At 43.4% G+C, this 17,847-nt stretch overlaps 1 protein-coding gene across 1 annotated transcript in view; it reads left to right on the top strand.

The window, feature by feature from the left end:
• Window positions 5,743-17,847, top strand: part of ASPM (abnormal spindle microtubule assembly) — a 62,486-nt gene continuing 50,381 nt past the window's right edge. The window contains exons 1-3 of the mRNA XM_018060804.1: window positions 5,743-6,185; window positions 13,677-13,820; window positions 13,973-15,464. Of these exons, the coding sequence (XP_017916293.1) occupies window positions 5,889-6,185; window positions 13,677-13,820; window positions 13,973-15,464 (1,933 nt within the window). The 5' untranslated portion in view covers window positions 5,743-5,888. The remainder of the gene's footprint in view (window positions 6,186-13,676; window positions 13,821-13,972; window positions 15,465-17,847) is intronic.

Below are 17,847 nucleotides of genomic sequence, written 5' to 3'. Positions count from 1 at the left end.
CACCTTTTAAGATTTGAGATAGCTCAACTGGAATTCCATCACCTCCACTAGTTTGCTCGTAGTGATGCTTCCAAAGGCCTACTTGACTTTGCACTCCAGGATGTCTGGCTTTAAGTGAGTGATTACACTGTCGTGGTTATCTGGGTCATTAAGATCTTTTTTTGAGTAGTTCTTCTGTGTGTTCTTGCCACCTCTTCTTAATATCATCTGCTTCTGTTAGGTCTATACTATTTCTGTCTTTTATTGTGTCCATCTTTGCATGAAATATTCCCTTGGTATCTCTAATTTTCTTGAAGAGAGCTCTAGTCTTTACCATTCTATTGTTTTCCTCTATTTCTTTGCACTGATCACTGAGGAAGACTTTCTTATCTCTCCTTGCTAGTCTTTGGAACTCCACATTCAGATGTGTATAACTTTCTCTTTCTCCTTTGTCTTTAGCTTCTCTTCTCAGCTATTTGTAAGGCCTCCTCAGACAACCATTTCACCTTTTTGCATTTCTTTTTCTTGGGGATGGCCTTGATCACTGTCTCCTGTACAATGTCACAAACCTCCATCCATAGTTCTTCAGATCTAATCCCTTCAATCTATTTCTCACTTCCCCTATATAATCATATGGGATTTGATTTAGGTTATACCTGAATGGTCTAGTGGTTTTCCCTACTTTCTTCAATTTAAGTCTGAATTTTACAATAAGGAGTTCATAATCTGAGCTACAGTTAGCTCCCAGTCTTGTTTTTGCTGAATGTATAGAGCTGCTCCATCTTTGGCTGCAAACAATATAACCAATCTGATTTTGATGTTAACCTTCTGGTGCTGTTATGTGTAGAGTCTTCTCTTGTGTTGTTGGAAGCCAGTGTTTGCTATGACCAGTGGCAAAACTCTATTAGCCTTTGCTCTGCTTCATTTTGTACTCGAAGGCCAAACTTGCCTGTTACTCCAGGTATCTCTTGACTTTCTAATTTTGCATTCTAGTCTCCTGTGATGAAAAAGACATCTTTTTTGGTGTTAGTTCTAGGTCTTTTAGGTCTTCATAGGAGGGTTCAACTTCAGTTTCTTTGGCATGGTTGGGGCATAGATTTGGATTACTGTGATATTGAATGGTTTGCCTTGGAAACGAACAGAAATCATTCTGTCATTCTTGAGATTACACCCAAGTACTGCATTTCAGACTCTTGTTGACTATGAGGGGTTGGTTCTCCTTGGATGGCAAACATCCTTCCATTAACCCGGCTTTTTATTCCTTTATGAAATGCTCAAGGAACACCCCCACCTTCCCAAGGTACAGATGTAGACAGCATGGGAGGAGGAGATATTACAGGACCCAAGTCATCTTTGCAGGTTGTGAACTCTGGGCCCACTCAGCCCAAAGCTGTTGGACACCACTGATTCGATAACAGTAGTTTGCTTGTCACAACTAGTTTTGTTCTTTGGATTAGATCCCTGATGGCAAACTTCTTTGTAAAGGACCAGATACCAAATAGTTTAGACTTTGGAGGCCACACCATTTCTCCTGGAACTGTAGTATAAAAGCAGTCACAGATAATGTGTAAATGAATGGGCTCATTTACTGTGTTCCAATAAATTTTTAGATGTATAAAATCTCAGACCCTCACAGTACTTGATAGCTATTTCTTGTTCATTAGATTTAATTAGCAAATATCAATATAATGGACTGGCAGAGGGGGCTGACTCTGCTGGAAAGTGAGGTTTATGGAAAGAATTACAAGTTCTCAACCTTTAAAATTTTATCCAAATTACTTTGCCATCAAAGGTCCATCTAGTCAATGCTATGGTTTTTCCAGTGGTCATGTATAGATGTGCAATACCAAAGAATGCTCAAACTACTGCACAATTGCACTCATCTCACATGCTAGTAAAGTAATGCTAAAAATTCTCCAAGCCAGGCTTCAGCAATACGTGAACCGTGAACTTCCTGATGTTCAAGCTGGTTTTAGAAAAGGCAGAGGAACCAGAGATCAAATTGCCAACATCCGCTGAATCATGGAAAAAGCAAGAGAGTTCCAGAAAAACATCTATTTATGCTTTATTGACTATGCCAAAGCCTTTGACTGTGTGGATCACAATAAATTGTGGACAATTCTGAAAGAGATGGGAATACCAGAGCACTTGACCTGCCTCTTGAGAAATCTGTATGCAGTCCAGGAAGCAACAGTTAGAACTGGACATGGAACAACAGACTGGTTCCAAATAGGAAAAGGAATACGTTAAGGCTGTATGTTGTCACCCTGCTTATGTAACTTCTATGCAGGGTACATCATGAGAAACGCTGGGCTGGATGAAGCACAAGCTGGAATCAAGATTGCTGGGAGAAATATCAATAACCTCAGATATCCAGATGACACCACCCTTATGGCAGAAAGTGAAGAGGAACTAAAAAGCCTCTTGATGAAAGTAAAAGAGGAGAGTGAAAAGGTTGGCTTAAAGCTCAACATTCAGAAAACGAAGATCATGCCATCCGGTCCCATCACTCCGCGGGAAATAGATGGGGAAACAGTGGAAACAGTGTCAGACTTTATTTTTGGGGGCTCCAAAATCACTTCAGATGGTGATTGCAGCCATGAAATTAAAAGACGCTTACTCCTTGGAAGCAAAGTTATGACCAACCTGGATAGCATATTCAAAAGCAGAGACATTACTTTGCCGACTAAGGTCCGTCTAGTCAAGGCTATGGTTTTTCCAGTAGTCATGCATGGATGTGAGAGCTGGACTGTGAAGAAGGCTGAGCTCTGAAGAATTGATGCTTTTAAACTGTGATGTTGGAGAAGACTCTTGAGAGTCCCTTGGACTGCAAGGAGATCCAACCAGTCCATTCTGAAGGAGATCAGCCCTGGGATTTCTTTGGAAGGAACGATGCTAAAGCTGAAACTCCAGTACTTTGGCCACCTCATGAGAAGAGTTGACTCATTGGAAAAGACTTTGATGCTGGGAGGGATCGGGGGCAGGAGAAGACGGGGACGACTGAGGATGAGATGGCTGGATGGCATCACTGACTCGATGGACGTGAGTCTGAGTGAACTCCAGGAGTTGGTGATGGACAGGGAGGCCTGGTGTGCCGCGATTCATGGGGTCGCCAAGAGTCACACACGACTGAGTGACTGAACTGAACTGATGTATGGATATGAGAGTTGGACTATAAAGAAAGCTGAGCACTAAAGAATTGATGCTTTTGAACGGTGGTGTTGGAGAAGACTCTTGAGAGTCCCTTGGACTGCAAGGAGTTCCAACCAGTCCATCCTAAGGGAGATCAGTCCTGGGTGTTCATTGGAAGGACTGATGTTGAAGCTGAAACTCCAGTACTTTGGCCACCTGATGCGAAGAGCTGACTCATTGGAAAAGAACCTGATGCTGGGAAAGACTGAGGGCAGGAGGAGAAAGGGATGACAGAGAATGAGACGGTTGGATGGTGTTACCGACTCGATGAACATGGGTTTGGGTAGACTCCGGGAGTTGGTGATGGACAGGGAGGCCTGGCGTGCTGCGGTTCTTGGGGTTGCAAAGAGTTGGACACGACCGAGCGACTGAACTGAAGATACATTTTCACAGGGTTCCACTCTCTCCTCTTAGCTAAGAGGCTGGCAGGGTTGGGTATTTAATTAGTGCTGCCACATTTACCAGAAGACATGGGCTTGATCCTTGGCCATATGTTCCCTGAGACAACAGGAAGTGAGGGGCTTCTTCAGAGCTCCTATCCACACATTCTTGTTCTCAATATGTTCTTAGTGGTACCTTCATTTTATTTTTCTCTATGTATTCTCTCTAGGGTGTCAGGTAAAACCGGATGACACTAAGCTTAGACAGTGTCCAGTGGATAATTTGAGGACCCAGGATGTTACCCCACCCTTTGGATTGTCATGGTGTGTTTCTTGCTAGTAAGAGTTTACCCCTGTGCTCCTCAATTATAAGCAACTCAATTCAGAATTCTACCTGAAGAGGCAATTTCCCAAGGCCATTGTTGTATCAGCCAAGGTCACTAAGGAAATAGTTGGCCCTCTCCAATTTACTGTAATTCAAGGAAGCTTAATAAAGGGACTGTTCACAAAGAGAGGTCTGGGTTGCAGGAAACAAGCAATAGGGTCTTATCCTGGGCCTAGTGACACTGTGGTGTCCCCACACCCAGATCTCCAATAGGAGAGGGCATCTCTCCAGCTACTTGTGACTTTAATGTGGAGATGGAGCCAGCCCAAGGTGGGTGGGGTGGGGGGAGTACCCTGGCTTACCTCTTTGGCTAAAACAGACATCACAGAGTAAGAAACCTATGGATGTAGCAAATACAGAACACAGCCAGCATCTCACAGCCAAGAGCAGGCTGGAAAAGGGTGAAGGGTGGAAGTGGAGGGCAAACAAAAAATATCCAGTATAGTTCATTTTGGGTTTTTAAAAATTGTGCATCAACAGCATTGCTTTATGAAGAGAAACCTGTGAGGGGAGAACATATAGAAACAAAATATGTTCCTATCACGTTAAAAAAGCTGAGACAAACATTTCAGTGACTTAAGCTTAACAGGGCCTATATTTGCAACGTTAATTTGATGAGTAACATTCACTGTACAAAATAATAAATATAAATTGTGTATTTAAAAGTTATTGTCATTCATTTAAACATTTTGCTAAAAATGTATGTAGTAGCATTCTCCTTGTGCATCAGTCCTGAAGGATTTTTTAAGAAACCTCCATAAACACGTTTGATTAAATATCGTTGAGGTACCAGGGTTCAACATCAGGTCAAATTGGGTGTCAGTGAATACAATTTCCGATCTCACTTTCCTCATTTTGGTTTTCCACTCAGGGAGTTTTCATGTATTCTGTGTGGCTGTACGCACATCCACAGGTTATTTTTTAGTCTCCTGTCTTTAGAGGCAGCGCGGGCAGCGCGGACAGCAAGAGGAGCCGACCCGCCCGTGCCCCTCCTGGCCTCGCCACTCCCAGCTGGCTGGACACCGGCCTCGCTCTTCTGTGAATCGCGAATAACGGTCCCTTCTCCCCAGGGTGGAAGCGAAGGCGAGATAAATACGTGCAGGGCTTAACACAGCCCCTGGCAGAGAGTAACATGTAGGCTACAATCATTACTATCAGATATCTACAATTAAAATGAAAACCGAGAAGTTATCTGCCGAGGGCCATGCCCATCAAGACCACCTTTTATGAATTACTAGGAATCTCGGGTTTTGTTTGTTTACCTGGTTTTGCTCCCAGAATCCCGAGGTAAGAACCAGCAGGTAAATTACTGAGCCGCTGCACCAACACCACGCACTGACATCAGCACGTCCACACTAACTGTAATTTTCATTTTCCTCATTTTCTCCCTTTTGGGCCCAGGAAGTGGCGGAGGGATCCTGGGCGAGTGCATTGATCTCCCTCAAAGTACTGTGAAGGAATGACCGTGCCGGCAACCGCCAAGACAGCTGCATTTCCGGAGGAAGTGCTGTGACTTTCTTCGCTTCCACCAACCTGTTCACAAAACCGAAAGGTGTATTCCGAGCCTGAGCTCCACTCCTCAGAGGCAGCCGAGACCCAGCTACCATAGCCGTCTCCTCAGCGAGCGCTATCTGTCACCGTCGCCGCCACGTTTAAATAAGGCGCCGGCTTCTCATTGGCTGGCACTGCTGCTCACCGATTGGTCCCGCTTGAAGGTGGGCGGAACCTGGGAAGCCCATTGGTGGAGGCGGGAATTTTAAACGGGGCAAAACCCCTTCTCAGTTCGCTTCTCTCTCCAGTTTGAGTTTGTGCGTCCGGACGCCTTCCTGGGTCCTAGCAACTGGACAAGAAAGGGGGCGAGTTCTTTCTCGATCCCCACAGCTCCTCGAGGGGAGGCGGTGGGCGTTCTTGCGGAGGCCGCTCGGAGCAGCCGGGCGCACCCAGAGGCCTCGATGGCGACCTGGCAGCGGGGTCGCGGCTGCTGGGAGCGGAGCCCGCCGGAGCCGAGGCCGCGGGCGGGGCCGAGGGGTCCCCGAGCCGAGGAGGAGGCGGCGTCCCCGGCCGTCCTGTCCCTCAGCCACTTCTGCAGGTCGCCCTTCCTCTGCTTCGGGGACGTGCGCCTGGGAGCCTCGCGGACGCTGCCCCTGACCCTGGACAACCCCAACGAGGAGGCGGCCGCCGTGCGGCTGTCCCGCGGCCCCGCCGCCGAACGCGGCTTCACGATCTGGCCGAGCGCCTTCGTGCTGCAGGTAGGAGAGGGGTGCGGTCTCCCTGCCGCGCTCCGGGAGCCGGGCTCGGAACGGGCAGGAGCGGACCTAAGTAAAAGCCGAGTGATTCATTCCCTCAGACGCTGGTGAGCCCCTGTCCCCGGGGCAAGAGGAGCCCGGGTGGGCGGGGACCCGGCGGTGACAGCGCCCGCGCCGGGCATCCTTCGGAGCACATTCCTGCCTTGACTTAGGGCCTGGAGCAGACTGGCAATTCTAGAGGAGTGGATGGCACGTTTACAATTAATATTCTTATCTCTCATCTATTCATCCATCTATCCATTTTCCTGTCTGCATTTAAGATTGCCAGGAGTACTCTGATGAGAGTAGGGTTTTTAAATTGCTTTCTGTCAGTTATCTTAATATGCGCTTTAGTTCCTAAAGGGAAACTGACTCCATGGAGTGTCAGAGTAACTACTCTTCTCGTGACCTTCGTTTTGGCCAAATAGCAACAAAATCAAAAACACTTTCTCGGGTGTTTTCAACAAGTATGCACACTGTATTATTTTAATCTTTTGTTTTTTCCTTTGCTGTAGTGTAGTTTTAATGGTGATTCAAATTTAATTTTGTGACTGCCGTTTTAAAGATTTCCAGGGTAGCTTTTCTGCATTACATTGGGCACAGTCAAGCTCCTATTCCTATCATCAAAATCTAGAGAATTTACATCCTTATTTGGACTGCAGTAGTCTTTCCATTGGTTAGAACCTCTGAAAGTGTGAGAAGAAAAAAAAAATTAGCTGAGAGTCCCACTCCTTGTCTAAATAACCACTTCCTAACGCAGTGATACAAGGCTCTAAGCTGAGGTCCATTGACTTGAGCACTTGTTCAGCTTCAGTTAAGAACCTGTCCTTCCCCTCTAGTTTATAAATGTTTGCTTTTCTTTTTGTGGGAAAACAAATACTTGTTTTTTCTATCTACACTATACTTCTGCTTATTCTTTTTTGTTTTGTGGGACTAAAGTTTTTGAATTTTTTTTTTAGAATTATACTTTTATATTATAGAAGTTAACTGTTCTTTTAAACCGTATGTTTGTGATATTTTATGGTTTCTGCTTTAAAACAAATCTTGTCTTTTATTACCTGTTGGTTTCCCTCAGCTTCAGGTTTGGGTGTGTTGATTCCACTCAACCACTAAGATAATGCATACAAACATAATGTTTACCTTTTACAAATTGTTCTCAAGTCTGTTGCCTTATTTAATCCTTACAACAAACTCATGGAGTCATTATTTACATTAGAGGATAAGGCACCACTGTCAAAGAGTTTGTGTGCAGTGGATCAGAGTTAGGCAGCTGGGTTCAGTCTTCTGAGTCTCTGTTTTCTCGTTTATTAGTTGGAAATAATGCCAGCTAAAGCTGTGCATGGTGCTCAAATGAGAGAAAGCTTCAAGCAAAGATCTTGATTGTGTCCTGAATAAATGTTCCATTCTTAATTTTTAATGAGGAAATATGCTCAGAGGGTGGAAAACATTTACACATAGTTTTATTCTTGGCGACTGACACAGTTGGGATTCTCATCCAGGTCTTTAAATCCCGTGCACTTTCACTTATATTGATTCAAAGACAGGAGGCATGGTTCCTTCCTAAAGACATATGTTAGGAGGATGAGGGGAAATTCTAAGAACAAGGAGAAGCTGCATCAGATAGGCACCAAGAAGGATGGGATGTTTTGAGGAGACTGGTGGTTCTAAATCTGAGGGCATCAGAGTCACCTAAGGGTAAAATACTTGGGGCCACTCAGAATCTGATTCCATATATGCAGAGGACAACTAGAATGTGCTTTTCTCAGAAGTTCCCAGGTGATGCCTCTGCTACTGGTCCACATTTTGAAAAGCACAATAGTAGAAAATACCTAAGTGAACATCCCTTATCTAAAACACACCCTTGGTGAATTAGCATGTCACCGTACGCCTAAGCAGCATGTCTCTGAGATGCCTCAACCACTCACATCAGAGTTGTCTGGATTGCTTGTAATATGGGAGATTTCTGCTCATCACTCCACACTTGCTAATGCAAATCTCTGGGGTTATATACAGAAAACTGCATTTTAAACAAGATCTTTTTTATGCAGATGGCATCTCAAGAACCACGAGGTAAAGGGTTATACCTGCCAGAGAGTGACTTCACAGTTAGTGTAAAAATAGGTCTACAATACAATGTATCTAGGCCTGAAAAGGAATGAAGGACCAGAGACTCATTCAGGATATTTTTTGCAGAGCAGATTTATGGACAGCCCTTTTCAAGGAAAAACTTTTTTTTTTTTTTGGTGTACTTATCTATTTTTTTCCCATGATACATTAAAAACTGTATTTTTCATGCACCTACTTTTTGCCAGGTACTGTGTGAGAAATTCAGCTTATAAAATTGAGAACAAAGGGAAAAAAAATTTTAAATGATCGTTTGGGTTTCTCTTACTCTCCAAATCATGCTTTTTAAAACTTTGATAATACTGGTGTGCTAGAATCTGCCCATAACGGCTGTCATGTAGGGGGTGTGTCATTTGGGTCTGAGTCTTCATAATGATAGTCAGTTAAAATCACCACCTGCCACATTAAACGCTTCCCTTGTAGCTCAGTTGGTAAAGAATCTGGCTGCATTGCAGGGGATCCAGGTTTGATTCCTGGGTTGGGAAGATCCCCTGGAGAAGGAAATGGCAACCCACTCTAGTATTCTTGCCTGGAGAATTCCATGGACAGAGGAACCTAGCAGGCTACAGTCTACAGGGTCTCAAGAGTCTGGACATGACCTAGCGACTAAACCACCCCCACACTGCATGGAGTTCAGCTCTGTGTCCATCCTGGCTGCATGTTACCTCCTGGTGAGCTTTGAACAACCACAGGTACCAGGACCCTGCTTCAGCATCACTCCTGGGAGGACATGGGGAGGGCCAGGGCATCTTTACTTTCCACAAACCCCTCAAAGTGATTCCTGTAGCCAGGTGTGTGAAAAATTTAACTGGACGGTTTAACAGACTCATTGGTGCCAGTTATGGGAATATGAGCTTCTGCGACAGATGAGTAGAAACTAACACGAGGCCACTTGCACTTCTTTAATAAAATAAGCCATCTTTCTTCTGTCTGCAGTGAGTGTGATGCTATTTTGATCTGACTGGAAGACTTGGATGAACTGGCTTAATAGCAGCCCCAAACCTGACTCTTCCCTCCCTCTCTTCACCTCTGGGCTCCTGAGACTGTTCTGTTCATTGCACTTATGGCCACCAGGGGGCGAGCCAGATTCAGTTAATAACCAGGTACCTTCCATTGTCACTGGCTACAACTATCATTTTCTGATTTGTCACTAATAAGGGAGCATGTAAACAAAGACTGCAGAATCTTAGGACTTGAGGGAAATGACAAATGATTTTGTTCACTGATTCCCAGCTTTTAAAAATTTCCTCCCCAAGGAGAGAAGCAGTACACATTTTAAATTGCTATCCTGACTTTCTAATGTCTCTCTTAGAATCCAGATAAAATAGTATCACTCTTATCTCAGACACTCGGCAATGCTTCTGTTCAAAAAGATTAACAGTGATGCATAGACTGCCATTCCTGAAGGTATTTAAAAGAAAATATATAACAGATCAGTTCCCTCATTTGTTTTGTTTGAGTTACTAAGAGGTTGAAAGCAAGGGGGAAATGGGTAGGGAATCCAAATGAAGACTTACCAAGGGGAAAAAGCAAAATGCTTCATGTTTTATCTCAGTTTTTACACCTCTGAGAGTATTTGTCTCCATAAAAAGTCAAGTCTTGTGGATAGACTATCACCATCACAGTCCGAAAAGCGGGTATCAGTTATAAATCCCTTTTAAGTGTCTCTCAGAACTGACTTGCTGTCAGTGCCTCAGTTTATGGACTGTTACAGATTAAAGAAGGATTTCCTCACGGGAGAGTGGATGGAGGAGGAGAAGGCAGGAAAGAGGAAAGGGCAGGAACATTTTGAGCATCTTTTTTCCCGATGTACTGTCCTAGGTTACAGGATCAAGCCTTCAGTTAAGGATAAAAAGACCTGAACTTCATTTTGGTATGCCTTAAAGAAAATGGGCAAACAAGCAAAATAAAACCTCTGAAGCCAAATGTGCGCCTAAGGAATGTCTACAGTGTTTAGATCTGCTGAAGAGGTCTCAGATATACAGAAGTCCTCCGCTTCTCTCTCCAGCGTCATGTATCACAGCTCATTTGCCTTCTCTACTATTAAGCCACACTGGTCTTCTGTCTCTGGGGTTGTCCTACGAGGCAGCCCTAACTGTAACCCTAACCCTCTGGTTCCTGGGCTATGCATGTGCTGGTACCTTCTGAACTGCTTCTCCCTGACAGCTCAGTTGGCAAAGAATCCACCTGCAATATGGGAGGCCCCGGTTCAATTCCTGGGTTGGAAAGATTCCCCTGGAGAAGGGATAGGCGACCCACTCCAGTGTTCTTGGGCTTCCTTTGTGCCTCAGCTGGTAAAGAATCCGCCTGCAGTGTGGGAGACCTGGGTTCGATACCTGGGTTGGAAAGCTCCCCTGGAGAAGGGAAAGGCTACCCACTCCAGTATTCTGGCCTGGAGAATTCCGTGGACAGTCCATGGGGTCTCAAAGGGTCGGACACAATTAAGCTACTTTCACTTAGCTCTGTGTGTCCAGCTCATTCTTACACTTTGTTTTAGCTTAAATATTATAATTATTATAATCTCTGATTAGCCAGTTAGAAATTATGGTTCCCTTCACTATTGCTGTGCCTCTCAACTTTTTTTTGTTTCATTGATGACAGTACTGGGGACTTGTATTTTTGAACATATCTTTTTACTTAGATTTTGTCATTTCTTTTATTGAGCAGAATATAGTGTCCATGAGACCAGAGGCCATGTGTGTTTTTCATTCACTCAATAATTTTGTCACTTAAATATTTAACATATGCCCCCTCCGTGTCAGGTACTATGTATGCCATTAGGCATTCAATAACCATTTGTTCAGTAGTTCCTTCTTTAGAAGGAACTCCCCCTTTTAAATTGAAAAAAAAAATTTATGTATAAATTGAGAAGCAAGTAGTAAGAATTCACACTCCTGAATTTATCCTAAACAGACAATTTCATCTGAATCTCAGTGACAATGAAATTTGAAAGATAAGCCCATTAAGTATAAGCGGATCTCAGATATTGTGGGTTCTCATCCAGACCACTGCAACAGAATGAAAATCATAGAAAAATGAGTCACATGAATTTTTTGGTTTCCCAGTGCATGTAAAATTTATGTATACACTATTCTGTAATTTTTTAAGTGTACTATAGCCTCATGTTGAAGAAGACGATATATGTATCTCAACTAAAAGGACTACTACTAAAAGATACTAACAGTCAATTGAGCCTTCTGCAAACTATACCTGTTTTGTGGTTGTAAGGTCTGACCTTGATGTTGGTGGCTGCTGACTGGTCAGGGTGGTGGTTGCTGAAGGCTGGGGTGACTGTGCCAATTTCTTAATGTAAGACAGCAGTGAAGTATGCTGCATTGATTGGCTCTTCCTTTCACGAATAATTTCTCTGTAGCCTGCAGTACTGTTTCACCACGGCAGAACTTCTTTCAAAATGAAAAGTCTCTCCTCTTCAGCCTTGCTCTGTTTTCCCGACTACGTTTATGTAATATTCTAAATCCTTTTTCATCATTCCAATAATCTCCACAGCCTCTTCACCAGGAGTAGATTCCACCTCAAGAAACCAGTCTCTTTGCTCATCCATAAGAAACAACTTCCCATCCATTCAAGTTTTATCATGAAACTGCAGCTTTTCAGTCACATCCTCAGATACTCCTAAATCTGTTACTGAGTCCACACTTGTACTGCTCACCATGCAACAGGCTAATAATCCTAGAGATGAGCTGTTGGGGCGAGGAGTAGTGACATTATATGGAAATTCAGCTGACCAAAAAGACAGTGGATCTTCTTCTTCTTTTTTTTTTTTTTTTTTTTTTAAGAGGAGGGTATGTGGTTGGTTGGTAGAAACTTCTTGGTGTCAGAATCCTTTGTTCTTGCCGCTGTCCCTATAGGTCAGGTCATGATGTTCCCATAAACCCCTAACAGGACAAATGCTGTTCTCTGTTCTACAACTTTTTAATCTCTATCTTAATGGGAAAGTGTAACACTTAAAGGTCAGAGCCTTGAGAATGGGCTCTCCTGTATGTTTCAAGTTACCTGCAACATTCTTAACTTGTACAAAAGCAAAGGAATACAAAGTTTAAAGTAAAGAAACAGATCTACTGTGGAGTGGCATTATTCTTCCCTCTTAAAATTCAAGTTCTCTTGTCATTTCTACCACATCTGCACCTTTGCTGAAGTCTTGAACCCCTCAAAGTCATTCTGGAAGACTGAAATCAACTTCCAGATCCCTGTTGATGTTGACATTTTGACCTCTTCTCATGAATCATGAATGTTTTTAATGGCATCCAGAATGGTGGATCACTTTCAGAAGGTTTTTAATTTACCTTTCCCAGATCCATTAGAAGAAGCACTCTTCATGGTGGCTATAGCCTCATGAAATGTATTTCTTAAGATTTGAAAATTGAAATTACTCCTTGTTTCTCTGGGCTGCAGAATTCATAAAGCTTCCTGAACCTTGATTACGTCATCTATAAAACATGCGTCATGACAGTATCTGCTTCCTAGGGATGTGAGATTCAGAATAGTTATGTTAGATACCTGAAACTAGGCCTAGAGTATCAATAATGGTGCTGTGGACTTTAAAGAAGCTTGTGAGGAACAAAGAATTTAGCTGATCATCTTTACATTTCTTTCTGAAGATGTCTTTCTCATATAAGGTATTTGTATTTGAAATGGAAGTTCTGTACATAGTCTAAAGAAGTGGAAATAATGTGATTAAATTTTTTAAAACCACTGAACTAAAATAAAGTGATTCGTAGACTCTCTGTTCCACTGCTTTCATATACAATTAAGAGTTTATTAGAATTTTATTTTGTTGTGAACTTGTTATTACTGGTAGCCTTTTTCCTTAGAATGAAATGAGGTATGATAGGAAGATACATTTGACTTGTTAAATGTTGGTGAGTAACAATTATTAATCCCCTACTGTATTCTCTCTATTGATGATGGGGGTGTTAGTTGTTCAGTTGTGTCCAACTCTGCAACCCCACGGACAATAGATCACCAGTCTCCTCTGTTCATGGGATTCTCCAGGCAAGAATACTGGAGTGTATTGCCATGTCCTTCTCCAAGGGATCCTCCTTCCCCAGGGATCGAACCTGGGTCTCCTGCATTGCAGGCAGGTTCTTTACTGTCTGAGCCACCAGGGAAGCCCCTTTTGTATATAATATAGAATACGTTTGTGTTGTTATAAATCACTACTGTTATGCGGAGAAGGCAATGGCACCCCACTTCAGTACTCTTGCCTGGAAAATCCCATGGACGGAGGAGCCTGGTGGGCTGCAGTCCATGTTTGTGTTGTTATAAGTCAATACTGTTATAGTAATTTAAAATGTGTTCTTTTGGTTATAGCCTAAAGAAAAAATTGTTGTTTCTATTACCTGGACACCATTAAAAGGAGGCCGAGTAAGAGAGACCGTGACATTTCTTGTAAATGATATTCTGAAACACCAAGCTATATTACTAGGAAATGCAGAAGAGCCGAAAAAGAAAAAGGTAATAAGTTTTCATCATTCTGTATTTACTCTAGGAAATAATATATAAAATCATTTTGTTCGCAGGTCTCTTGAAGTAACATTCATAATATTGCTTACAGGTAGTATTCAATAGTTATCAACTTAATCTGTATGTTTTGCTTACTTTTGCAGAGGACTCTTTGGGATACTATTAATAAGAAGAAAGTATCGGCCTCTTCAAGACATAACAAGAAGGTTTCAAATATTCAAAATGTAAATAAAACATTTAATGTTTCCCCCAAAGCTGACAAAGTTAGGAGCCCGCTACAAGCCTGTGAGAATCTGGCTACAAATGGAAACTGTTCCCCACCGGAAAGCAATCCTTTAATCCTTGAAGAAAATAAACTCCCCATATCACCTATCAGCCCCGCTTTCCAAGAGTGCCACAGGGAGACCTGCTTGCCACTTCATGTTCGTCGCTCTACGGCCTACACGTCCCTTCCTGCTTCTGAAAATGGGGAACTGGAGAAAGCAGACGGTGCCAACACTGCAAAAGATTTTCATTTTAATGAGAAAGGCATAACTGAAACCTCGTTTGACTCCATAGACAATGTTAATAGTCAAACTGAAGAGAGCGGTAAACTTACTCTTACCCCAAATTATTCTTCAAGTTTGAACATCACACAAAGCCAAGGACATTTTCTAAGTCCGGATTCTTTTGTGAATAATAGCCATGCATCTAATAATGAACCAGAATTCGTGAAGTGCCTCTCACCAGATATGTTTGTGAAAGGTAATACAAGGCCTGTGCTTTTGGAATCAAAAAGGGTACATGAAATCTGTCGGAAAATTCTAAGTCCAGATTCTTTCATAAATGATAACTATGGACTAAATGAGGATCTAGAAACAGAGTCCGTCAACCCAATTCTCTCCCCAAATCAATTTTTAAAAGATAATATAGCATATATATGTATATCTCAGCAAACATGTCAATTGCCATTATCAACTAGACGTTTTCAGGACTCACAGCCTCCTCAAGACAAGAGAAAAAATGCAGCTGTACCTGGTATTTCTGAATGTCAGCAGTTAGAATCTCCAAAAGCTACTTTTGAAGCATCCAAAGCTTTAGAAGTGATGTCAAACTCTTACACTTTTAAAAAAGAGAACCAGCCTAAATTTTCGGCAGTTCAGGATATTTCTAGTCACAGCCGTGAAAAACCTATTAAGAGACGCCCAATACTTTCTGCCACTGTGACTAAAAGAAAGCCCACTTGCGCTGTAGAAAACCAAATGGAGACTGTTAAACCAAAGGCAAAAAGATGTCTCAATGTCGTAGTGGGTGACTGTGAAAAAGAAACAGATGATCAAAAAGAGAAAGATGATTTTCATCCTTTTCTTCCAACTAGAGATTTAATACCGAGCAGACCTAAGAGCTCTAAAAACATTGTAACTCCGCCCTGCAAGGCAGCTTCAGTTGCTCGTAAAAGAAAGAGTGAGAGACACACAGGAGATGAAAATGTGAGGGTAAGAGTTACAGAATGCTCGGAAATGCAAGAAGTCAAAAGGACCCATTTTTCTCCTGTGGCATCTAAAACATCAACTGTTAAACACACACACAAAGTGCTAACCTCCTCCTTGAAACGTGTTAGCCACAGAGAGAAAGTAAACCTGAAGAGGAAAACAGGTGAGTCTCGTTCACAAAATCTTTCATGAAAGTATACCTATATGGGGGATATTTTCTGTTTCTTTTGGTTTAGTAAATTGCTATTGAGAAGCTTGAATCAACTTGTACTTTTCATTCACCGGTTGGCTTTAGTGGAAGATGAGTCAGATGTAGAGTAGGGCCGAATTCTGAAATCACTGTGATCTCATTCTTATTTACATTTTTGATGTTTCATTCATCATGGTTTTTCCTGCAATAATTTTTAAAAACTATTGTGTTAAAATGCTTGTCTTTATATTTTAAAAAAATATTTTAACATATTTGTTTATTTGGTTGTATCAGGTCTTAGTTGCAGCATGCGAACTCGTTTTTCTCCCTAAAGTTTTATTTTGTATTGGGGTATAGCCGATTAATAACATTGTGATAGTTTCAGATGAACAGCTGAAGGGACTTAGCCGTACATTTACATGTATCCATTCTCCCGTAAACTCCCCTCCCATCCAGGCTGCCACATAAAGTTGCACAGAGTTCCATGTGCTATACAATAGGTCCTTGTTGGTCATCCATTTTAAATAGAGCAGTGTTTACTTAACTTTTCCAAGGTCCCTAACTATGCCTTCCCTCCCAGCAGCTGTAGTTCATTTTCTAAGTCTGTGAGTCTCTCTCTGTTTTGTAAGTTCATTGATATGATTTCTTTTTAGATTCCACATATAAGGGATGTCATAAGATATCTCTCCCTCTCTGTCTGACTCACTTCACTCAGGACGACACTCTCTAGGCCCACCCGTATCACCGCAAATGACGCTATTTCATCCTTCTCAACGGCTGAGTGATACTCCATTGTATGTGCCACGTCTTCTTTATCCGCCCTCTGTCGGGTTAGACTGTGTGTCCATGTCCTGGCTACTGTAACCTGCCTCAGTGAGCACTGGGCTGCAGGTATCCTTTTGGATCATGTCTTTCTCTGGACACATGGCACGCAAACTCTTAGTTGTGGCAAGTGGGATCTAGTTCCCCTACCAGAGATCAATCCTGGGCCCCTGCACTGGGAACACGGAGTCTCAGTCACTGGCCCGCCAGGGAAGCCCCTCCGTGCTTGTCTTGCCGACAGAGTGCTTTGTTCCCCTGCAAGTGTTGTACCCGGGGAAGTACTGAGCATGCCTCCCCTTAGTCCAGGCCCCAGAGTGAGGGCCCCGTGCACACCTGGCCCCCATCACACTGTCTCAGGGGACGCAGAGGGGGCCTTCCCCCAGGGACCTCATTTTCCTTAGCCTTTACTTGGCCCTTATTCAGGGATGAAGACAAGGCCCCCGAGCTCCTCTTTCCTTTAGGAGGAACCTTACCATTCCTTCCCTACCCCTCACCCATCCCACCCCTGTCTGCCTCAAAAACTGTCAGGACTAATGCCAGACTGCCTCAGATGCCAGTCAGGGTCCAGGCAGGAAAACTAACCACACAGGCTACGAAACAGATAATTTTAAGGGATTCCAGGACTGACAGGAAATGTCACACCCGAGTACTTGAGCTCACTTCTCTTTGTACACTCCCCGGTTGGAACCACCTTCTGCATCTCCCCAGCTCTCTGCAGTGCCCATGTGCTCTGGACTCACCGCCTTCCTTCCCATCTGTCTTTGCTGAATGCACCCTCCTCCTGTTCCCGCCCTGACCTGGCCCTCTCCTGAGAACACGCCTTCTCTCCTGCTCCTCTGACCCAGAACCTCCTGGGACCGTGGATCACGCACTGTCTCATACCTGCTTCCAGACTGCTGCTTCTCCTTTCTTCCCGGAAACAGATGACAAGAAAGCGAAGAGGCCACAGACAACTTGAAGCTCATTTCCATACCACCCCACCTTGAGTTCTCCTTGTTACAGGGAGAGATGGCTGAGAATTTTTACATTTGGCTCATAAGACCTTCTCTAAAACCTCTACTTTATGATGCGTCTTTATGATTTCAAGATCCTTGAAGGAGATCCTTCCAGTACCCTGGCCTGTGAGTTCTAGCCTCCTTAAGCCACACTCTTAGAGCATCTCCCTCACTGGGATTTCTGCGTTTTCGCTAAAAGCCAATGAATCTGCCTCCATTTCCCCAGCCCTCACCTCTGACCTGTCATCATTTTCTCACTTGGCTTGGCCTTCACGGCTCATCGTAACCCCTTGTTCCGTCTTCGTGCTTGCCTGGCACATTCCAGTTCCCAGGCCAGCTCTGTGCCTGCACCTTGCTGGACCGTGACCGCTCATCTCCTGGAAGCACGCAACTCTTCTCGGTTCTGTCGTCCTGCTTTGTTGACTATCTCTCTGCTGCAGACTACTGCCCCCCTCCCTTTTGGTCCTGAAACCTCGAGCACCTCCTTCCCCCTCTGAGGACAAGCAACCAGTGTTTACTGCCTGCATTTCCCGCAGCCC

Source organism: Capra hircus, chromosome 16, assembly GCF_001704415.2.
Source record: "Capra hircus breed San Clemente chromosome 16, ASM170441v1, whole genome shotgun sequence".
In the NCBI taxonomy this organism is placed as follows: Eukaryota; Metazoa; Chordata; class Mammalia; order Artiodactyla; family Bovidae; genus Capra; species Capra hircus.
Note: the sequence above shows the minus strand (reverse complement) of the source record. Positions and strands in the feature narration are given on the sequence as shown.